Raw genomic sequence first — 24,907 nt, forward strand, 5'->3', positions numbered from 1 at the left:
TCGACCCCAAAACGAGGTCTAAATCAAGAAAAATTGAAAAGCCCTAACTCTACCCATTTTCCCCAATTTCAACCCTAGATTACATGATTTGAGCTTAGGAATTTGATAAATGATAATGGAAAATGAAGGAGACAAGTTAAACAATACTACCCAAGAAGCTTTGGTGAAGAAATGCTCTAACAATCGCTTAGAAGCTTTGGAGAAGAAAGGGTTCGTGTATTTTTTTAATGAAACCCGTCACTGTTCTGTTTTTATGACTTAAAAATCGCTGGGTGAAAATACTCTACGCGTTCGCGACATGGGGGTCGCGTTCGCGATGAGTAGGGTCAGACAAGCATCACGTTCGCGGGGGTAGGGGTGCGAACGCGAAGAAGGAAATACTGGGGTCCAAGGAGTTTGGCCTGTGCGCGAACGCATTGGCCTGTGCGCGAACGCGATGGGAAGGGGCTGGAGACCTACGCGAACGCGGTCCAGCCATCGCGAACGCGAAGAAGGAAGGAGGGCTAGGCCCTCAGAACTCGATAACTCTACGCGATCGCGATGAAGGGATGCGAACACGAAGGAGGGAGGAATCTGAAGTTTCGCGAACGCGAAGGTGATATCGCGAACGCGATGAAGGAATTTACTGTGCACCTGCTGCAGATTTTCTGCAATTTCACTAAGTAAGAACACCTCCGAAAACACTCCCGAGCCCTCGGGGCTCCTAACCAATCACACACACTAACTCAACCACAACCCTACGAACTTAACCGTGCGATCAAATCGCCAAAATAACATCAAGAACGAGGAATCAAACCTCAAAATCACTAGTTTTTCTTCAAACTTCATAAACTTTCAAATTTAGAATTTTAAGTCCGAAACACGCCAAATGACGTCCGATTTCAACCAAATTTCACAGAAACCTCTTAAAACACATATAAGACCTGTACCGGGCGCCGGAACCAAAATACGGGCCCGATACCAACACGTTCTAATAAATTTTCATTTCAAATTTTCTTAACAATTTCAGAAAAACAATTTCTTCTAAAAATTCATTTCTCGGGCTCGGGGCCTCGGATCTCGATTCCGGGCATACGCCCGAGTCCCATATTTTTCTACGGACCCTTCGGGACCGTCAAATCACGGGTCCGGGTCTGTTTACCCAAAATGTTGACCAAAGTCAACTTTACTCATTTTAATACCAAATTTTAGCATTTTTCACAGAATTTCACATACAAGCTTTCCGGCTACTCGCCCGGACTGCGCACGCAAATCGAGACAACTAAAAATGAGATTTTTAAGGCCTCGGAAGCATGGAAAGAGAGAGAAAACAGGTGATGACCCTTTGGGTCGTCACAATATATCATGTCAAATGGACCATATAATTAAAAAAATAATTGTAATGGATCATATAACTGTTGAACCCCGTTGAATTTCTGCCGCATTGTTAAATTTTAGCCATAATTGAATAGATATTCATTAACTAAAAGTGGACCATAGAATGGACAATGGCCAAAGTCAATGTGATATTATCCATATAACAAAAGGACAAACACATACCTAAAGCAAGATAGAAAGTAAAACGATAGCAATGGGACGGTGGAGGTGTCCATTTGACTATTTTCTTAATTGTTACTTTTTCAGTCCTAATTTATGTGATGCTCGGAAAAGAATAGTTAACATATTTTAACAAATCAATGGAGAAGAAGGTGGATGTCCATCAACAAGAATTAGGAATTATTCCTTGAACTGGATTATTCCGATCACTTTTTCTTGGAGTATTTTCTTTGTTTTCCGTTCGATTTCTAGTGTCTTACGTCTGTTTTGGTGTTCGAATATTAGTGGAAAGTCTCATTTTGAGAGGTAAAGTGCTTTCTATTAAAAGCGATTTCATACACAAAATTCAAACCTAAAACCTTTGATTAATGATGAAGAATTATTTACCTCTCGACATAACCTTTGGGGGTTTATTGAGGCATCTCATTCCTTCTCCAATAGTGTTAAAATACAAAAGGATTTTAATCAGTCAAGATTCTTGCTGAAATTAAAAAGAGATGGCCCTTCTTTTTTGACATTTATAAAGGGGAGAAAGAAAAAAGGAAAAGATTCCTCTGGTTATATTTTATTTAAAGTTTCTTTTATTTATGATCCTTTTGAAGCTTTAATATTAGTTTCCACATAGTAAATAATTATGCAATTTCTCTAACGAATAATTAAAGATATTAAACGCATCATTAAAGGCCAGTATAAGCTAATTATCTGCTAATACAAATTTACTTATTAAGTATTCCCATAATTTTTTGATCTCTACATTATCAACATCAAACTGCCAAATGACTTCGTCGATACGAGCTTTTGAGAGTCATCAACCAGTTATTTCTGGCATACTTTTGATCCGTTGAGCGAGAGCCTTTCACACGGGAGTCCCGGAGTACTATGATTGACTTTCGTCTCTTTTCAACCAATTAGTCTCACAGCCAGGCAGGTTTATACCATTATGCACACGAGCAGAATCTTAGCTTGACCTACCTTCGCGCACCTTTATTACTCTTAGGGGCAAGGGGCAGAATTTTTATAAGCGGTGTCAAAATTTATTGAAGAGTTGGAATATAACTTTGATTATCATACTTTTAGATAGGAGATAGCTTTTAGTCTATTGGTTTTGTTGAGTCTTAAGTTAGAAAAGGTCCTAAGTTCGATTCTACTTCATCACAGTTTTTAATCACAAAGGCACTCTCAAATATTTACAAAAGAAAAATGTGCTAGTTAAAGTTTGAACTTTTGACCTCTTAGAGCAAAATCAAGCACATAACCAACACACCAAGAACAATTTATGTCAAGTGGTATCATTTTTTCCTACTTATCCATTTTCATACAGTATTAATACATATATTTAGTAAAAAAAATCGACGAAGCGGTGTCACGTGACACCACTTCGGTAAGCATGCATCTGCCCCTGCTTAGGGGTCGTTTGATTGGGTAACAAGTTTTCCCAGGATTAAATATCCACGAATTATTATCTCACCCTCTCATATGAATAAAAAAATACTATAATCCCGGAATAACTAATTTGGGTTAGTTATACTATGATTTTATCCCAATCAAACATAGGATAAACTCATATCAAATTTAATCCCGAGTTAATTATCCCTTATCCCTTGTACCAAAGGAGCCCTTAATCATTATATTATAATCCCAGTATAATTTGTTTATCGTTGGAGTTTTGTTTAAACCAAAAGAAAAGGCAAAAACAATTATTTTCCTATTAGGAATGAAATTTGTTGGCCCATTAACATGTCAAAAGGTGTGGGTATATTTCTGTAAAAATAGCACGGTATAGCCAGTTTTCGGATTGGTCAATCAAAAATAGCCAGCGTTTACCAAGTCAATGAAAAATAGCCACTATTTTGCTGCAATAGAGACTGGTCCAGCATAGTATACTGGAGTTCGGTGCACTTGTGTATGAACTCCAGCATATTATGCTGGACCGGTATACTTTGCTGGCTCCAGTATAATATACTGGAGACTGGAGCACCGGTGCTCCAAACTCCAGTAACCAATATACTTGCTGGAACTCCAGTATATTATGCTGGAGTTTTAGTGTAGTTATGCTGGAACTCCATCATATTATGCTGGAGTTCCAGCATACTTATTCTGGAACTCCAGTATAATATGCTGGAGTTCAAGTATACTTATGCTGGAACTCCAGCATAATATACTGGAGTATTTTCCGGGTTTTGAACAGTGTTTTTGCTCAGATTTATCTTTATATAAAAAGTGGCGAAATTTCGATTACTTTTGAAATTGGGCTATTTTTGAACGACCAGTTGTAAATCTGGCTATTTTTAAAATATATTTCTTTTAAAATATTTTGCTCAAACCTCGGGTTTTTTTTGCCCTTCCCTATCACCAAATATTATTTGTACACTCCTTTTTCTCCTCTTCCCTAATAATCCTTAGAAGTTCAAAACAGAGGGAGAGAAAAAAAGGAAAAATAAGGCAAAAATCATGTCTGATGAAGAACACCATTTTGAGTCAAAAGCTGATGCTGGTGCCTCTAAAACTTACCCTCAACAAGCTGGTACCATTCGTAAAAATGGTTATATAGTTATTAAAGGCAGACCCTGCAAGGTAAAATATTACCCTTTTATTTTTTATTAATTAAATCTACTTTGGCAAGTTCAGATTTTGTGTATGATTCTTGTTTTTGTTTTATGGGGTTTGTAATTTTGAGGTTATATAGTTTCTTTGTTTTATTATTAAATCCACTTTGGCAAGTTCAGATTTTGTATGTGATTCATGTTTTATTCATGGGGTTTGTTAATTTTACACTATTTTGAATGAGTTTTTTTAAACCCTATTATTGTTTTATTATTAATGGGATTTATTACTTTATTATTAGATTCACTTTGGATAGTTCAGATTTTGTATCTAAACCTTGTTTTTTCTAATGGGGTTTGGTTTTTTTGCTCTTTTTGAATGAATTTTTGGATAAAAATCAGATCTTGATGGATTCTTGCTACTTGTTTTTATGGATCTTTATTTAAGTGGTATGTAGTTGTAGTTGAAGATAGAAGTAAAGGGTGTGTTTGAGCTGGGTTTTTCTTCCTTTCCTAAGCCTGAGGGTCTACCAGAAATAACCTGTGTGCCTTCTTGAAGGTAGGGGTAAGGTCTGCGTACACACTACCCTCCCAAATCCCGCATGTGGTATTGCACTGGGTTTGTTGTTGTTGTTGCATATCACACCAAGTTGGTTTTAAAAAAAAAAGTGTAGTTAGCTTAAGCCTTAACCACAATTATCTGCTAAACTACCCTAACGATATTACACATGGATAGTTTCTGTTGAAATCAAAATAAGGAAAGGGTGTGTTTGAGCTGTGACTTTTAAGTCCTGATTTATTTGATTTTGTGTATGCATACGCAGCTTAGACAATGGTAAGTTTCTTTTTTTTTTGGTCCACCAAAACTTAGGCAGATTGGGAAGAATTACCTAGCTTTTTTTGTCTCTATCTTATTTGAACCCTAGTCTCTGTTTTTCTTAAAAAGGAAAATTTAAAATATACTAATGAATGTACCTGTATCGTAATGCTATTGCCCAATATCACTGTTTTTGTATTTTTCTCGCTTTAGCTATAGTTGGTACGAGTCAAAAGGTTGAACCTTTACAAAGCCTTTTGAGCTATGTTGCTCGGACTCTCTGAACATGTTGTCGGGTGTGTGCCGGATCCTCCAAAAGTAGTGCATTTTTGGAGGATCCAACATAGGTACACCATCATTTTGGAGAGTCTGCGCAACATAGCTTTTGAGGATAAAGGGTATTCACCTTAACACAAAAGATTACTCAGTAGCTTTATAGGAGATGTATGACAAAATTTTAATGGATAGGATCAGTTTGGTGACTAACTGTGTAGTTCAATACAGTAGCTCTTTGTTTAATCTAATTTCAACTTCTTTGAACTCCTTCAGTAGATAGCTTCTCCCTGAATCCAACTTGGGTTCTCCTTTTCTTTTGCGTTGAAGTGAACTTTGTTGCGCTCAATTATCCTTTCTGCCTTTTGGGTATCATTATTGTTTTCATAATTCCTAACTCCGGGATTGAAAAATTAAAAAAGAGAATACTATAGGCTGCACCTTTTGTGTTCTTTAATCTGATGAAATGCAAGGGAACGGGAGATTTCTTCTTGTTTAAAAGAAATGACTTCTGTTAGTACAGTATCATCATTGTATCAGTTTTGATCTTTTCATCACAAATGGATATGTTCATTTATTTGATCTTTGATGATTGTCTTTTATATGATGCTAATCTTGAACAGGTTGTTGAGGTCTCCACTTCAAAAACTGGCAAGCACGGACATGCAAAATGTCACTTTGTGGCAATTGATATTTTCAATGGAAAGAAGCTTGAAGATATTGTTCCTTCCTCCCACAACTGTGATGTAATACAGCGTTTCTTCCTCTTTTATTTCTACCGGTGTATGCTCAGTTTGCCAATGTTAGAAGTTTGATTTTGTCTGATCTTTTTCATGTTTTCCACAGGTGCCCCATGTTAATCGTACCGACTATCAGCTGATTGACATCTCTGAAGATGGTTTTGTAAGCATTCTGTTACCTATTATATGAACGTGTAGCCGTCATCCTATAACTGGGGCAAAAACTTTTAAAAGATAATGCAACATAGTTTTGATTGATAACCTTTTGTATCATTTTGTATATCTGTGGTAGCTTAGTCGTAGCTTCCTAATGAAGTTGAGACTCATTTTTCTTTTCTACCTCAGGCGGAAAACAAACCTTTTCTTCTCCAAAATTTAATACTAAAACCAAAGACTTGAAATTAAGATGTTGTCTCAGTCAAACTGTCTTGAACTCGTGTTTCTTTGGCTAATTCTTTCTTCAACTCTGTTTCTAGTGTTGTAATTTGTTCATTTCTTTGCCAGGTGTCTCTTCTTACTGAAAATGGAAACACCAAAGACGACCTCAGGCTTCCCACCGATGAAGCCCTGCTGAACCAGGTACACGTTTTGGACAAATAAAAGACGAAGAACCTTTATTTTCTTGTATTTTCACGCACAATATCTGAGTAAAGTTGTCAACTTGTTATAGGTTAAAGGTGGATTTGAGGAAGGAAAGGATCTTGTGTTGTCTGTGATGTCTGCAATGGGCGAAGAGCAGATTGCCGCTGTTAAGGACATTGGTACCAAAAACTAGTTTGCGCTTTCTGCAGCATAAATAATTTGCTTTAGCCAAGACTTTTTATATCTTAATCGTTGTCGTACTTTGATGCCTGTTGATTATGAACTCGACTTATATCCTATTGGCATGGCTTGAATAGTTGGACTTTATAGTTTGTCTGGTAAGGCAAAGAACTGATTTGATAGCAGAAGTGATCTACATAAATGTCACTTATTTCTGGTTTCTATCATTATGGGACTATATTGTGCTTAACATGTTCATCCATATAACATGTTTCTGAATCTTTAAGGTTCCTGACCAAGATAATCACTTTTAATTCTAGCTTTTTTAAAGTTTTTTTTGAGGGTTGATTCAGTTTGAAAGATGTCCAGATGTGGTGATACAATATAAAGTAGGGCGATTTTGCCTCTGTACTACTCCCTCCGTTCACTTTTACCTGTCCACTTTGAACTTTTCACGCCCCTTAAGAAATAATAATTATAGCATGTATTTTACCATATAACCCCTAATAATGATAACATTTCAAAAAGTCTTGGGAAATAATTTTGAAAGTGAGTAAGTGTCGATAAGGGTGAAACGTGAAAAAAAAAATTGTCTTTCTCTTGATTTAGTATAGTGGACAAGTAACAGTGAAAATGTCTTTTTAGTATAGTGGACAAGTAAAAGTGAACGGAAATCGAGCAATCTTGCCACCCCTTCTACTTTTGGTGTAATCACACATTATAATTACTAAAAAGTCTTGTTTTTGCCCTTGATCCTTATCGGAGCTTCAACTTGAAGAAATATTAAACAACAGTCAAAAGTAGAGGGGATTTTTTTGTCTAAGTAAACTCATTTTATGCTGGAGTTCTAGTAATGGCAAGAGCAAAACGAGATGACTTGCTAATGGTAAGGGTATGAATTGATCTAAGTGTACCAAAAGGTAAAAACTTGAGCTATTTTGGATAGAAAGGGGTAAAATTGGACCATATACTTATAAAGTATAGCACTTCTATTGTTAAAAAAAAAAGTTGGGTGCACAAAGCATCCGGCATTCATATAGGGTCCAGGGAAGGGCCGCAACCCAAGGGGCGTGATGTAGGTAGATTACTCTAATGAAGTATTAGTGGCTGATTTTACATTTCGAACCCGTGGCCTATAGGTCACATAGAGACAACTTTAACGTTGCTCCAATGATCTCCTTAATAGCACTTCTATTGTCAACTTAGAAAATCATGTTAGCTTCGCACCACTTGATGGTAGTTTTGATACCTAAATGTTCCAATTATTTTTGAGGCAGTATTACTTCTATATTACTCTGGAAAACATCAAAATCTCGAGTACTACTCGTGTGTTCAAACAGTTTCCTGCATTTAACTTGTAAAGTGTAAACAACTATTACATTTGACCTGTAAAGTGTTCAACTAGTAGATGCTAGTCACGACAACAACTCAGTAAAATCTCATAAGTGGGGCCTGGGGAGGGTAGAATGTACGCAAACCTTACCCCTACTCCGGAGGGATAGAGAGATTGTTTCCGAGAGACTCTTAGCTCAAGAAGACGAAAATAGACAAATAGAATCTGTGACAACAACAAAAATCAGAAAGATAATAAAAGCATCGTAGGAAATAGAAAATGGATGGAAAAGCACTAACAACAACCAGTAATAGAGCCATCGTACTATAAAAAAAACGAAAAAATAGTGTAGACACAAACTTACACCACTAATAATCCAAAGACAACACCCTAACAGGCTAGCCCCACCCCGATACGAAGGAAGAAAAACGCTCGACTCCCTCCTAACCATCAACTTTAATGCTCGACCTCCACACCTTCCTATCTAGAGTCATGACCTCGGATGCTATTAAATGATCTGGATATGACAGAACTTGCAAGTTTGTTTTGGTCTTTGGTCACTATAGTCGTATCTTGAAATTTAATCTTAATGGGCGAGTATAAGATTGGAACAAAAATAAGATAGGTTGAGATATGACTCATTGTTCAACTCATCTTCAGCTCATTTGATGAAAGCCAACTTACAGGTTGGATATATCATGCATATATCTATAATATATTAACTCGTCTAAAATATTAGCCAAACCTCTTATTTAATACACATAATTGGATAATAGTAAGCGTTGCACCAAACCTCGGGCTTAATTATAACTACTCGATCGCTGATCTACATATTTTCCGATAGTCTCGGAATTGTGTCTTGATTTTCAATGTGCGGAATATAAGGAACTAGTTTTATAGAGATTCTCCTTTGTCTAATTTCACGCCTTACGACGAAACGGGAGTTGGCAGGGTATAAAATGAGATTTGGAAATAGAAAGAAAAATACTTCTCTTTGTTTATATATTTGCCGAAGATACCAGCAAACAAGATCCGTTGTAGTCTAGTTGGTCAGGATACTCGGCTCTCACCCGAGAGACCCGGGTTCAAGTCCCGGCAACGGAATCCTCTTTTTTTTTTTATTATTATTATTTTTCTATCGTGAAAGCTATTCATTATTTTTTTATTTTTTTTTAAAGGAATTACTCTGCATAGGAAATGGCATGAAACCTTTAAATAAAAAAATGCATGTATAACTTAATAACATTCTTGCACCGTAAATTTTTGTTATATTGTATTTAATAGAATCTGTATAAATAAGCTAACTTACAATGGTCACCATAAAAAAATTTAATCTTTACTGATTATTGCTCAAAATTTTGAATTGTTCTATACAATTCTATGTAATGAATCTAAACATATTCTTGACGCGTTCAAACGCTGTAAATTTCTCTAATTTTGAGAATCTATACAATCAAGAAAGCTGAACGTGCTAACCACTTGAGCAACCCTCTATTGCCATGTGTTGTCATGTGTCTGGGTAACTAAACACCCCTAATTAGGCATATTTTATATTAGTGAATTGTTTAGGTGGATAATAGTCCTACACAAAGAAAATGCAGTAACTAGAAACAAACCATTTGAATTAAAAACTTGATCAAAACTGGACAAATGTTAGGTCTTGTTCTCTTTGTCATTTAATGCAAATTTCCTTGATAATAAATGCTTAAAATATTAGGTGCAGGGACTTGCAAATTGTAGCTAAGAGACAAAATAACTCATTTGCTGGGAATGGAAGCAAATTATATTGGTCATAGCACTATGAAATAATTGCATAGTATAATTTGTTTTACGATCTAGTGGTAAGAGCACAACGCATGATGTGTGAATGGGCGCACATCACAGATTCAAATGATGCCGCTGATAAAGGCTTAGTATTTAAGTGAAGAACGGTAAAGAGACAGACTCATTATCCACCACGTTTTGAGACGTGCACCACTCCATCAGGATTTCTCGATTATTACAAAGAAAAAATAATAACAAACCCAGTGCAATCCCATAAATGGGGGTCTGGGGAGGGTAGTGTATACGCGAACCGTATCCCTACCTTATAAAGATAGAGAGGTTATTTCCGATAGACTCTCGGCACAAAGAAAAACATATAATAATAAAATAAATGCTTAAAATAGTAGGTGCATGGACTTGCAAATTGTAGCTAGAAACAAAAGTAACTCATTTACTGGAAAGGGAAGCAATTATATTGTTGACAGCATAAAAGGAAACTGTGAAACCATTTCCTTAGAATAATTTGTTCTTCCCTATCTACCATTTCAAGAATTGAGGACCTACAAACAGTTGGTGAAGAAGAAAAACTCTAAAAATGAGATTTAAATGATTCAATAACATTGAGACAAAAGTAGGACATCTTTAAAAGAATATGGGCCTCAACAGTTGGTAAACTTGCCTTGAACTTTGGAAACAAACATAAAAATCCATCCCCATTGCTATGAAGATAGTTCTCAGTTGTCAAATCTATTTTTAGCTGTCCACCACAGTTTTTGAGACATTACCAGATAGCATTAGGTCCCTACATGTTGATGTATGTATAGCAGCTCAATCCGCTAGTGATATTGTGCGCTTTAAACCTAGGCCCTTACGGGTTTAAAATGTGTCGCTAGGGTCTAAGGCTTGTTAACTTATATATCCAGCATCCCTCTTGTGTGTTGCCGATGTGAGACTCTATCTAAAGTCTAGGGTGTTACATACACACCCCTCTTATGGACTCAGCGTCCTCGCAGAGATTTGCCCCCAGAGGCGGATCCAGGATTTAAATCTTATGGGTTCAAGTTTTGAAGTTTTTAGCATTGAACCCATTAAATATTTAAAGTTATGGGTTCGTATCTACTATTTTTACAATTTTAATAAATTTTTACATATATATTTTTACTCCACGTCGAAAGTCATCGGTTCAATTAAACCCGTCAACTATGCACTACATCCGCCTCTGTTTGCCCCACTGCATGGGATTTGCCTAAACTCAGCATTGAGGTTTATCCCGCCTAACCGGTTGAACTCTGACCCGTCTAAAGTATGGGGTGGTACATACATGGACTCAGACTCCTCGCTGAGGTTTGCCCACCGCATGGGATTCGGCTAGACTCAGCACTGAGGTTTGCCTAACCGGGATTTGCCTAAACTTATTTGAACTCTGACCTACCATCGGGAAGGCTAACGCAATAGTTGCTCTGATACCATCTGTAACAGCTCAGCCCGCTAGTGATATTGTCTGCTATGGACATAGACCCGGGTTTAAAACGCATCACTATGGCATAAGTCTTGTTAACTTATATACCCAACAGCCCTCTTGTGTTTGTCGATGTGGGACTCTGTCTAAAGTTTGGGTTGTTACAGTGTGATCTAATTCTAGGTACAACAATAACATATATCTTACTTAGGCGCATGTCACGAGTTCGAACTTTTCCCAAGACAAAAGCTTGGTATTTAAGTGGAGAAGGGTAAAGGGGCAAACCAATTATCCCCAAATTTCGAACTTTGTGCCAGCTGGCCTGCTGTTTAAGTAGAGAAGGACAGAGGGGCTGGCTAATTATCCATCGAGTTTCAAACCGTATGCCATTGGCCCTCGATGATATCTCGGTTATAAAAAAACACAGATGTCATACTTTTGTTAGCTGCTCCAGCAAACAGGTTATGATGGTTGCAATGTAAGAAGAAGCAACACTTTTATCTTTTTACTAAACCTCATACATTTATACACATGAAAAGAAGTTACTTACCAATAGTTAATCTTGATCTGGTAATCTAGAAAAATTTTAATAATCTATTATGCATAGATATTTAACTCATTTCTGTACAAAACCAGTTTTGCTGCTAATCTATGTGAACTTAACCCGTTGTTACAAGTCTTGTATCGCTGAATATGTGTTCAGCGATGCAGAGTATGCTTACACGAAGATGAAAATCACTCAGAGGAGAAACTCAAGTCGTCGATAGATCTACATATCTCTGTTTCGATGGCTTCATCGACTTTTGTTACTTCAGTTTCAGCTTTGTTTGAATCCTTCTCTTTAGCTTCAGCAGATTCGACACATTCATGAAATCTGAAGCAACTAATAAGATGGTCATTTGTAATACCAGCAACCTGCATGAAAGAGTAGACCACAGTAGGTCCCACGCCCCGAAAACCTCTCCTTATTAGATCTTTGCTAATCAAATCCGCTTTGGCCGTCTTCACTGGCACCTGACGAGGATATCTAAATCCACTTACTATAGGTTTGTTGTTCACAAAGCTCCAGATATACTTGTCAAATGATCCAAATTCATCTATAACCTGACACAAGCAACACCTACATAAAATTAATTTTAACGCCAATTTGTAATAAGTTGTTGTAGCTTGTGTTTCACAAAACAGCGTTACTAAACCGCACATTGGCGTTAAGGAGAGCAACTACTAGGTAGCACCAGCTGGGACTATTTTATAGTTTAAAATATTAAGGTAAGACTTACTCCAGTGAACTTGCCAGTTGTCGGTACAGATCAAAACAAACTGGCTCATCAGCAGGACCACTATAACTTAGTTCTCTACCTAATCCAATTGATCAATAAATGATTGAATATCCCTAGAAATAACAAGATTACAGAGAGTGGTCCATGAAAGCGAAAGACTCCCGATAAAATCATAATTTTGCTTCAGAAAATTTTGATCACAAACTAGTTAAAAACTACATTCACACTGTGATTCTTTTTTAGATTTGGTCAGTACATATTCAGAAACAGCCTCCCTGTCCTTCCAGGGGTAGGGGTAAGGCTGCGTACGTCTTACCCTCCCCACACCCCACTTGTGGGAAACTACTGGGTTTGTTGTTGTTGTTGTTGTTGTCAGTACATATAAATTGAAACTCATATAGGTGTTTATGCTAAATACTTGATATTAGCCATAGTACGCTAAATATATTAGTAAATGACAGACAAATGGAATCGAAGAAGACTGGAAGAGGTGTTCACTATTGCTAACTGAATAAAGAGTAAACATACCTTCGACATTTGACGGGCATTTTCAATTATGGCTCGAAGTTTAAGTTCTGATAATAGTGAGCACGCTGTACTTCCAGGAGCTAAAATCTTCTTTTCATTTAACTTCGCCACTACTATGGGATCAAAATCTGCGAATACTTCTCTGCATCATGAAATTTTTTATTTATTAAAAGTTATGGAAAACTCGGTATAGTGAGGAAAGGCAATGCAAAAAGGAACTTGCAAAACAAAACATAGCATACCACTCTAGCCCAGAAGAGAAAACTAAGGCAAATCTTACGCTTTTCGGGGTGAAGAAATAAGATTTTCCATTATCAAAATAAAGAACTAATTCCAAAGAGAGTACCTGAATATGTGCCTTTTGCAAAGAATGGAAGGCCATGAGAGTTCAGCCAATGCCCCGCAAAGAACAAGGAGCTCAAATAGTTTCCTGCAAGGTTCAAAAAGAATTAGAAACTATATTCTGTGTAAGAATGCTCTGGACAAGAATCTGGCAACTTACTTATCGTCATGGACTGGAACTCCCCATTCTTCATCGTGGAAATCAGCATAAGACGGATCTGGTTAAAGGAGAGACAATATAAGAAACTACAAGCTCAAAGTGATAAGATTGGCTATATATAGCTTAACATGGAACTCAATTCTCAGTTATATACTCCCAAACATATTTAAAGTTCTCTGAAGCTTTTCAAATTGACATTTTTTTATACTGATACTTATAACCTCATATCCATTTTTTACGATGGAAGGGGAGCCTTGGAGCAACGGTAAAGTTGTCTCCATGTGACCTATAGGTTAGGGGTTCGAGCCGTGGAATCACTGATGCATCAGGATAGGCTGCCTAAGTCTAACCCCCTAGGGGTGCGGCCCTTCCCTGGACCCTGATTAAACGTGGGATGCTTCGTGCACCGGGCTGTCTTTTAACCATTTTTACGATGAAGCTAAAAAAGACACAAATATTGGGACAAGTGAAACTAAAACAAACTATTCAAAATTGAGTAACAGTAGCGTTGTAGGAACAGCATATAACGCTTTATGGCTCCTTATTGAGTGGTAAGAAGCAGCAAAAAGAACTCTTACCAATTTATGTGCTGACAGCTTATTCTGCAGTTTGCATAATATGCATATAAAAGTCTTAAAAGTGCATAAAAGGCAGAACTCGATGATCAGAATAATGATCTAGAGCTTCAAGATAGAAGTAACTGGAGTAATTCAATAACTGGAGTAATTCAACAGAGTAGAAAGATAGCCTAGAGCCCCTCATAATAATGAAGCTGCATAATTGAAAGATAAAATTGCCTCCACGCCAATAGCATTGAAGGTAGAAGATAGTATGGTCTTGCTATAGCCAATTCGTATATTATGCAGCAACAGCATTTTATCTTAAACTCAAAGAATAAGCTCCTTACGACAGTCCTGGCATCCTATCATATCTAACAAGGTTTCACATCACGAAAGATTTCAATCTTTCTTTATTTCATAATCGGGTATATACATAAAGCTGTTCTGAGTTCTACAATTTTTATTCTTCAAACATCTCTCATCCGTTCATCCCATTCTCAGACTCCTCCTAAAGTGTAGTCAAGAAGAACAGGAAAAATCAAGTAATCAGCCTACAATTACCCTTCTAATTTAAATTAATTCTTGATTAGCCCTGCAATGATAATTGCTTAGCGTTTCATACATCATAATATCAGAAGCAAATCACATAATCAAAATCTAGAAACTTTAAGAAACAATAATAACCAAGAACACACCTGTATTAGGTGTCACCCAGGCACATCTTTTCTTGGATTGCAAACCGACAATTGAAGAGTCTGATATATCATCTGAAACAATCCTTTTGGACTTGGACGCCAACTGCTTCCTTCTACTTGAGGTACTACTCATTCTATATATCCTACCAGTTGAAGCACTACTATGAAATGAATCCGTCGAGGCATCAGAAGAACACGAAGCACTGAGCGACAGATTGGAATACAATGACTCCTGTCGCCGAAGTATTGAAGGAACATCAAAAGAATGCAATGAAGGCGATGGTTGGTGACCATTCTTATCCTCCATTTCAACCTCCTCTTTTGACTTCACTGCCTTTCTCGTAAGTTTCGAAACAGATTTTCTTGAACCAGGTGACCTCAGTGCCTTATTCCCAGCAAGTCCAAGAACTGGCCTTGCTTCTGAATCGGCTGCATTCATTGACCTTACCCTCGAAGCCCCCGACATTGAAATGAAAACTCCCCTCCGCTTCTGCCACTTACGTTCAACTTCAGGCTTTGAAATCCTCAAAATTCCCTATGTTTACCACCTCCCTACAGCACCCAAGCTTCAAAATTGCTAATTATAAGAACCACTCAAGATCTTACAAATTCACACATTGCCTAAAAGCCCTGCAAAAATCCGACAAATAACACCTCATAATGCTTCTGAATCCTATCCAAATCACAATATCTCTCTTATAACCCTTCAACCCCAGAAGCATAAAACTTGCATTAGATAAACATCTTTAACAAATCCAACAAAAAAGCAAAAAACTCTCATGTCAATATTGACTCTTAAATTGCAAAAATTTCAATAAAGGTTAAACCTTTTTCATAAACCACTCAAAATCCACAATTTATTTCCCCTCAAAATTCAATCCTTTAAGGCCCATTTAAGTTAAACCACTCAAAAAAAACATCAACTTTCTACAAATGAAATGCCAACTATTGACCCACAAATGCAAAATTCAGCATAAAGATCAACCTTTACCTTAAACTACTAAAAACCCACAATTTATTTCCCCTCAAAATTCAATCTTTAGAACCCATTTAAGCTAAAAGTTCCAAAAACATCCACATACATGAAATGACATATCAATCTTGACTCTCAAATTGCAAAAATCTCAATAAAGGCTAAACCTTTTTCATAAACCAATCAAAACCCACAATTTATTTCCCCCAAAAATTCAATCTTTAAGACCCCATCAAAGTTTAATCTCTCAAAAACATACACATATCCAAGAATTCAAATGCATAAAAAATATTATCTGTCTTTGCTAAATATAAGCTTCCAAGACACACGACTTCAATTAAAAAAAGATTTACTGCATAAAAATATGTAAAGACAGCTAAGTCAAGTAAAAGTATTAATGAAATAAGAATGAACCTTGAAAAAGTAGACATTCCAATGAGCATTTTCTTTATTACTTTTAGGAGGGATGAACTGAGACTTTGTCTTTTCAGAGCTTCATTATTCTGTGAAGGAACAAAAGCTGTTGTTCAGTGATACTAATGATGCTTTTTTTTTCTCTCTCTCTCTCTCTCTCTCCTTTTCTTTATTTCTTTTGTTTTTCTTTAAAAAGATTACATTTTTGGGAATGTAGAGAGAGAAATAAAGGAAATGTAGGAAATTGATGGGGGTTTTGATCTCGAAATAGAAAGGGAGTTGTTTTTGCTGTGAGTTAAGAGAGAGAGAGAGAGAGAGAGACAAGTACTGTGTGTGTGTGTTGATTTGGGGGGTGATGAAGATCTGAGAACCGGTTTGAACTTTGAACTGACAAAACAGTTGGGTTGGTGACCAGCTTGGCCGGTTTAGGTGTTTTGAAGCAAAAGAAACAACAATAGGGCGGGGCATAATTTGGTAAATATCGAATAAACCGAAAATTTTGGTATTTGGTATACGGTATTTTGGTATTTGGTATGGTATTTTATTTAAGTTTTTTAAAATATTGGTATTAGGTATGGTATTTGGTATTTTAAGATAAAATACCGAAATACCGATACCGTACCGAAATACATATTATATTACACAAAACATATATTATCAATTATAACATAAATATAAAAAATCTAAACTTTTACTTTCCTTTATTCTCAAAATTCATCAATTAACTCTAAACAAGTAACAAGACACTTCTAATGATCAAATATTCTTTTATATAAAATTTTCTCTATTTTGATCGATATTTGCTAGTTTTGGACAAAATTTTTGTCAACAAACATTTCTAATTTTGTATTTTTGAGTACTTTAATTAAGAATATTAAAGTGTATGGCTCTATGCACTAGTTAGTATTCAAACCGAATGAACCAAAGTTACCGAACCGAATAAACCGAAACCAAAAGGAGAAAAACCGAACCATGCCGAATTTAATTAGGTACGGTATTGGTATAGGATTTTAAGAAACCGAATACCGAACCGAAATGTCTAAATACCGTACCGTACCGACCGACGAACACCCCTAAACAACAAGTAGTAATAAAAATTTATAAATAATAAAATATAAAACTAACGCTAATACTATTAGTAATTAGTATAGACAAGGAAAACAATCGAGTACTAACCTTCTAGCTTAATTCTCGATATTTATACCTTTTTATTAAGGATCATATCTTCGGTAAGCAGAAGAATTGTCATGACTTCGGTAAGCTGAAGAATCGTCATGTCTTGTCTAATCACATCTCTACAATACTTTTTTGGCCTATCTCTACCTCTCCTAAGACCCGCCACGACCAACCTCTCACACCAGCTCATTGAGACATCTGTGCAATGAGTAGATTACACATATTGATACTACTCAATTGAAATGAAAATATTAGGGGGTGACAAACGGACGGGTTGGATCGGATATGGACGGGTCAAAAATGGATAATGCAAAAAATAGATAAAAATTAGTTATCCGGTCCGAGCCATATTTAATACTGATAAAAAGCGGGTTAACCGGCGGATAATATGGATATTCATATTATCCATGACTTCTTGAATATGATCACTTTTGGAAAAATTCCTAGTCCCAAATTGAGGCTTTACAAATGTAAAAGTTAAACCTATTAGTTATTCATTTTCTAAGTGGATAATATGGTTCTTATCCATATTTAATCCGTTTTTAAATAGTTTATTATCCAACTCATTTTTAATGGATAATATAGGTGGATAATTGTTTATTTTAACCATTTTGCCACAAGTAGGAAATACTAAGAGTAGAAAATGTTCAATCTACCATTAATAGAATCTTGCCAATAGATTTCAAACTTATTTATACTATATTTAGTGCAACTGTGATAAGAGTCTTAATCTTTGTAATAATTAATTACTTCCTTCGTTCATTTTTACTTGTCCACTATACTAAAAATACATTTTCACTTTTACTTGTCCACTATACTAAAAATACATTTTCATTTTTACTTGTCCACTATACTAAATTAAAAGAAAGACAATATTTTTTTTCTGTTTTACCCTTACATTAATTGCTCATTTTTAAAATTATTTTTCAAGACTTCTAAAAATGCTATCATTATTAGTGGTTATATGATAAAATACATATTATAATTATTAGTATGCGTGAAAAGTTCAATATGGTCAAGTAAATAATGAACGGTTTTATTGATATTCGTATATGGACTTCAATGGTCCAACTGCAACTTAAAAATTCTTGAAATAAAAAAGTAAATCTTTGAAGTTTTGGTTTAATTGATATTCATTACAACCAATAATTTGTTTGTCGATTTGAGTAAAAAAGCAGTCAAACCCATTTATTGGTAACCATATACTAACAAAAAGGAAAACGAATACATAGTACGCAGGGGCGGATGCAGTATGATAGTTACGGGTTCAATTTAGTCTATAATTTTTGGCGCGGAATTAAATATTTATGTATAAAAGTTCATTAAAATTGACAAAATAATAGATATGAACTCATAACTTTAAAAAAATAATGGGTTCAAAGTTAAAAAATTTTAAAGTTGAACCTATAGAGTTTAAATCCTGGATCCGCTAGTACATGCAATGGGAAGATTTAAGATCTAATTGAAAATTGCAACAAAAACATTATTAATATTAGTAACTAGAGGTGCAGGTCAAATTATGTTATGTATGCGTAAAATATCGAGAAGATAATAAAAGGAAAATCCTTTTCTTGAAGAAACTGATCCACACTACCATACATATTATGTTATATATATATATATATATATATATACTAGTCTTAGGGTACGCGCATTGCGCGTGTACCCTATCTCAATAAATATATATTTTCTTAAAATATTACATACATATTATATTATAAATAGTGTTTCACAAAAATTTCAAACTTGAAAAAGTAGATGAAAATCAAAAGCTTATACATAGGAAAGAAATATTTTCCCTATTTGCACATTAATTTTGATTTTGAGTGTGACTCGGCCACTAAACACCAAACAACATAAAAAAAAAAAAAAAACGAAAAATATAAGCAAGCAAAAATAGAAGAGACAAAAGTATTTAAGAAAAGTTAAGTCACATTAGAAAATTATATCTCTTGTTAACAAATAGAAAGACGTAATCTTATTAAGAGCACCGAAGGATCAAAGAAAATAAGTTTTTGATAACCGTAGGAATACCAAACAAATACTATTGAGTTTATTAAGTATACTACTTGTAGATATGATACCTTGATACTTGGGGAGAGATCAATGTAGCTTGCACTTTGCAAAATTCCTGAGGTATGACCATAATACTTTATATCGTGGTATGCGGTAAATTCAAGTATGAAATTATAAAAGGAAGATAAAACTTACAAATATTAAAATAAGAGAATAAATTACTGAAATCAAAACGGGTTCATTCATCGGGATAAAACCTCTAAAGTCGACGTGCTTCTTTGAATATTTCCGATTACCAAGTACTTAGCCAAACATACTTCAAACTGTAATGTCCACAATTGAAGGAGATGCTTGCAAAAGAAGCATAAAGAAGCTTTATAAGTTCTTGTAAAAGTTAATAGAGTAGAAAAATACACGAGCAAAAATTTTGGAATCCTCCTTTTAGAAATTTATTCATTATGCGATTCTCTTTGGAAAAATAATACTTTATATAGTTGCTTTACACAATTTAAATAAGGAAGCAAAATATAATAAAATCTCACTTCATTTAAATCCCTAAATATTAGGAGTTCTTGCAAGATTCAAATAAGTAAAAAGTAAATAACCAAACTTTTAGCTGATTTTGAAGGTCTAAATATTTAAAAATTTACAAAATAAAAATAAAATTGCTTTGAAAAATAAAATTTACATTTGTCAAAGAAATAAAATTATAACTAAATTGCTTTAAACTGCGGTAAACCAAGTCCCTAAGCTAAATATTTAATAGTATTGTTCTATAATATATGAATGGTTATTAACTTTGTTTGATGATCTTGGAGGTAATTATAAATGCATAATGCACTTCAAAGCATCTAAGATTTGCATTTTTAAGTTTCTTTATCATATTTATATTTTACGCTAACTACTCTTCAAATATACACAACAGTAAGAGTCTTAGGGGAAAAAAATATTTTTATGTGGTAAAACCCTTAATTTACATAAAAATTGATTCACAAATTTATAGTGACAATCATATCTCAAATTAATATTGTACGTCCATACACACAAGGAAAGGAGTTCAAATATAATTGAAGAAAAATAATTCTAGTTCAAATAAGGAAATATTTAATAAGTACTAATATTTTAGTTGATTTCAAAGTACTAAATTTTAGGAAAATAATTAAATGATAACATTAAAAACTCAAAGTGCTAGTTGTTAGGAAAATAATTAAATGCATATTCCTACATATTAGAAAATTAATTAAATGACTATTTTATCCAGTGTAAATTCTACTTTTAAAGGGTAAAAAAGGCGAACGATATTTCGCTAGCACTCTTTATGCATATGTGAAAAATTAGAATTAACACTACTCACACGGTCCAAAAAATATACAAAATTTAGAATTTGAAAACATGCTTAATAATTCTTAGGTGTTTAGCTCTATAAAATTAAAACTAAGAAAAAAATTGGAAAAATATTTTCATTACACTACCATTCCTAACGTGGAAAAGTCAGACTTAAGGAAACATGGAAATATCAACAACTTAGACACGTGGAAAAGTCAGATTTAAGGAAAATAGTTATACAATTTAAATAAGAAATTTTTTAAGTAAAATCTTATTCAATTTTAGATTCCTAAATATTAAGAGCTTTTACATAGTTCGAATAAGGAAGTATTTAATAAGTAAAATTTAGTTAATTTTAAAGTCATAGATATTAGGAGAATAATTACATTATAATTACTATTTTATCCAATGTGAACTCTACTTTTAAAGGGTGAAAAAGGCGAACAATATTTGCTAAGGTCTTCGTGCTTTTAGTATAGTACCAGTGTCAGGATAAGCGCGTTGCGCGTGAACCTCGACTCAAGGATTTTTTTTTAAAGGTCATATAATATTATTTTAAAAGTTATATTTGAGTTATAAAATAAAATTAAACATCATAACATCACCCCTCCTATATATGGTATGTTGAGAACAACGTTTGACCTCTTGTCATTCTATTAGAAGAAATAGTTAAAACATCAAAGAAACGAAAATGGAAAGACAGTTGAAAACACGAACATCTCATGTAGTATCTATCATAAGAGAGTCAGAATTTTAACTTTGTAAGTTCTGAATTTTAAAAAGACGTCTTTAACTACTAATAATTGGGTTTTAATCTGATGTGTTTTACCAAGAAAGTGTTAAACATTTTCTTAAAACGAGTTAATAAGAAAACAGGGGATGAATCCTAGTTAGATATAATAACTACTAGATCTGAAGACTTAATGCATTAACAATGTAGGATCATGTCCGATAATATTGAATGCCGATCAAAAGTGCTCAATGATCGTCAATGAATGCAATAAAGAAAGCCTGAATTGAATGTAGATAATGACAATTAATGTAATAAGAAGGAACTTGTCACCAAATGTTAGATGACTTGTATCATTCTCCTTCCTGACAACAACGTGGGGAGTGGTGACAATATAAAATGAAGGTGGACAAGAGATCCTTGGATCTTGTGAGTAAAAGATATATGTTGAATAATGGAATCAGTGGACAAGACAAGCTTTGTATATTCTATGTAGTCAACCTTTACAATGTGTTCTTATCCCCAAAGTGAAGAACCCCTTTTTGTTCTTTATCTTTTCCTATTTATAGGGGATATTCCCAAGAAACCCTAAAAAGTACAACTGAAAGAATATCCGAATATTCCTTCTTTCTATTCTAAACTTATTCTACCGTTGCTTCCATACATTCTTTACTTGACCTAGGCATTAATCCTTCTTAAGACGACTCCTCGCCATTGTGCAGTGGTCGGCTTAATCCTCGACCACGTCTATTTGTAGTTATTAAGTCCAATCCAAATTTTGACCAATACTGTTAGTCCCTCCGCTTGTTGAGGTCGTGATCTTGGACGTCATCGATGAGCGGATTCTGTCTACAACCGTTCAGAGGAAATTTGGTCGTGATGATTAATCGAATCGACCGAGGTCGAACTGGCGGCGTTGTCAGCGGGGTTGCGGTTGGTGTGGCTGACGTAGGGTGACGTCATGGCCACGCGCGTCATCATTACGCGTCTTCCCAATGCATTGTCTGTGCTTTTGTCGCTTCGATTTTGGTGCCATTGACGGCTCTTTGCCTCGATTCTGGTGTCACCCAACCCTATAAATAGAGGAGAGGGACTTCATTTTCGAAACTTTCAGCATTTCCCATTTTATACGCATATTGTTCTTCTTTGATCTTCTTCTCTGATCTCCACTTCCGATTTCTTGCAGCTTCTTCAGTTCCAGTCCCTGATTTCTTTCCCGGATGATATCTTATTTCTCCGACTTTGTTGTACACACTTCACTACGAAATTGTGTCAAATTCCCCTCATGTTCACGACGGAGTCTCCGATGCCACTCCTTTATCGGTGGCCATTCCTCCCGGCGGTGAGGAATCCATGGTTGAGGAGGAAGAAAGCTTCCCCATCGTGGAGGAGGTGGTTCCCAAGAATACTTCGGTCAGAAATGACTTCCCAAAGGAACCTTCTCCTGCTCCTGCTCAGGACAATCTGAGACGGGGCCGCGTCAAATAGCCGATCTCCGGTCCAAATATCGTATTCCTTCTCATGTCGAAATTGTTCCGGCGGGAGGCAACATAGTACAGGTTCACCGACCTAGATATTGTGCTTTCCACGTTTATCCGTTCCTAGTTGGTTATTCTCTTCCTCTTCTCCCATTAGCGGGGGAGTTTTGCCGCTTTTACAATATCTGCCCGGCGCAACTCTCCCCTTATTTATACAAAGTTTTTCTGATGCTGGTGAAGTACGCAGAGTTGGCCGGCTGTGAGGTCAACAGTTTTTATAGAGGCACATTGATACATCTGCGACATCGTGGGACCAAAGGGTTGGTAGACGGGATGGATGATAAGGCGAACCGGCGGTTCTGGCATAAATACTTCTTCATCAAGATCGAGCATCTGGTGGCGAATCCGACCAGGTTCCCCGAGCAATGGAACTATAATCGTAAGTATCTTGCTATATGTTCATTATTTTCTCTTTTCTTCCTCTTCTTCTTTCATTTTCGACCCACTCACGGCTTCCCCGTTTTCAGCTGAGAGGCGTGCACCTTCTCTCGTCTTTGATATTGAAGATTGGGTGGCTCGCGTGTTACCCCACACCGTGGGAATTCGCGACCGGGCGTCCTTCCACAAGCGCTTTGGACCCAAGACTTCGTCTAGTAAGTGTTATTTCTACCTTCCAGCTTATTGTCGTTCACTATCGCCTTTTAATGCGACCTTCCTTTGGTGCTAGGTCGTCGAGCTTTCAAAAAGGCGAAGGCTCCAATGCTTGCATTTCGCCAGGCTGTCGCGTCGGCTGGAATGCGGTTTGTATTGGCCAAGTCCGCACGGGGGGGGGGGGGGGTCGGGTACTCTATTTCCGACGTCGGGTGAATCCGCCCCACGGGCAGCCATCACCTCTGCTGAGATCTCTGATTACCGCATTTTGCATCTAGTTAACGAGTCATCTCATGACGAGGAGGAGGTGGTACCCAGGAAAAGACGGAGGGTGGAGATTAAAAGGGCCGATGTTGCTGATACTGAGTCGGAAAGGTCATTGGTTCGGATGCGGGGGCGGCTCCCTTAGCGAACGTTAAGGCTGCTCCCACGCCGGCTATTATTACGGAGGAAAGACCGTCAGCGGCCGAGGCGACCTACGAAAGAAGGGAATCCGCTCGGGTAGTCGAAGTCGGCTCATATTTAGCGGACAGAAGGGACAAAACTGTCCTCGTTGTAGACGATGGGTCGGGTTCTGATGTCGACCCTAAGGAAGTGCGGGCTTTTGAGGAGACGTTTACCCGAGTGGACATAAGGACGGAGGGACCCGATCGGCACATAGTCATCCTAGTGGATTACGACCTCTTGGCCAACTCAGAACGGGCAGTGACGGCCTTCGCTCCCCTGTGCGTGGCTTCTGAGAATAGGATGCTACAGGCGTTGAAAGATGCGGATCTGTCGTTGGGTATATCTGGCATGGCCTTGCGAGTAAGTTTGCTTTTCCCGTGTTAGGTTAAGTTTATTTCGTATGTGTAACTTATTTACACTAACCTCTTCTCTTCTTTTTTTGCATGTCAGACTCTTATTATAGAGATTGAGAATGACCGGCGGGAGGAGCGGAAGACGACCATTTTTAAGAAGATGAAATCCAAGTACAGAGAGTACCGTTCCAAGCACCGAACGCTAGTCAACTTTCTCAGCCAGGATGGCCAGTTTCAGTCGCTCCGTGATGGGCTCAAGCAGAAAGACGAGGAGCTGAAGAAGAAGGACGGGGAGCTGAGGGGGAGGGACGAGGAACTTTTGAGGGCCATCAGCAGGTGCAGCGTGCTAGAGGGAGCGCTAAAGGCTAAGGAGGACGAGCTCGAGGTGAGAAAGGGAGTGATGGCCGAGAATGCTGACCTTTAGGCGTAGGTGGAATCTTTAACGGTTGAACTCGAGCAGAGGGAGGCAAGGGCCAATGACTTGAGGGATGAATTGAGTGCTAAGATCGAAGAGTTGGGTCGAGCTGAGAAAATCAGAATGGTCGTTGCGG

General features: G+C 36.4%; 2 protein-coding genes and 1 non-coding gene across 4 annotated transcripts; 2 read left to right on the forward strand and 1 right to left on the reverse strand.

Moving 5' to 3' along the window:
- Positions 3,832-6,963, forward strand: LOC109226453 (eukaryotic translation initiation factor 5A-1/2). The gene is made up of 5 exons (XM_019391204.1): positions 3,832-4,110; positions 5,793-5,915; positions 6,016-6,072; positions 6,414-6,488; positions 6,580-6,963. Exons 1-5 carry the CDS (start codon positions 3,988-3,990, stop codon positions 6,682-6,684), a joined length of 483 nt encoding a protein of 160 aa, XP_019246749.1. The 5' UTR covers positions 3,832-3,987; the 3' UTR covers positions 6,685-6,963.
- TRNAE-CUC lies at positions 9,036-9,108 on the forward strand. The gene has a single exon. It is a non-coding gene; the product is annotated as a tRNA-Glu (tRNA).
- LOC109226454 (probable GMP synthase [glutamine-hydrolyzing]) lies at positions 11,770-16,552 on the reverse strand. Of its 2 annotated transcripts, none has more exons than XM_019391206.1 (6): positions 16,180-16,552; positions 14,793-15,422; positions 13,538-13,595; positions 13,382-13,465; positions 13,036-13,177; positions 11,770-12,331 (listed from the first exon to the last, which is right to left on the reverse strand). In XM_019391206.1, the coding sequence occupies exons 2-6, from the start codon at positions 15,256-15,258 to the stop codon at positions 11,963-11,965; spliced, it is 1,119 nt and encodes a 372-aa protein (XP_019246751.1). In that variant the 5' UTR covers positions 15,259-15,422; positions 16,180-16,552; the 3' UTR covers positions 11,770-11,962. The 2 variants fall into 2 exon arrangements, with proteins under 2 accessions (XP_019246751.1, XP_019246752.1); XM_019391207.1 differs by having other exon boundaries at positions 14,793-15,496.

Source organism: Nicotiana attenuata, chromosome 6 (assembly GCF_001879085.1).
Source record: "Nicotiana attenuata strain UT chromosome 6, NIATTr2, whole genome shotgun sequence".
Lineage (NCBI taxonomy): Eukaryota > Viridiplantae > Streptophyta > Magnoliopsida > Solanales > Solanaceae > Nicotiana > Nicotiana attenuata.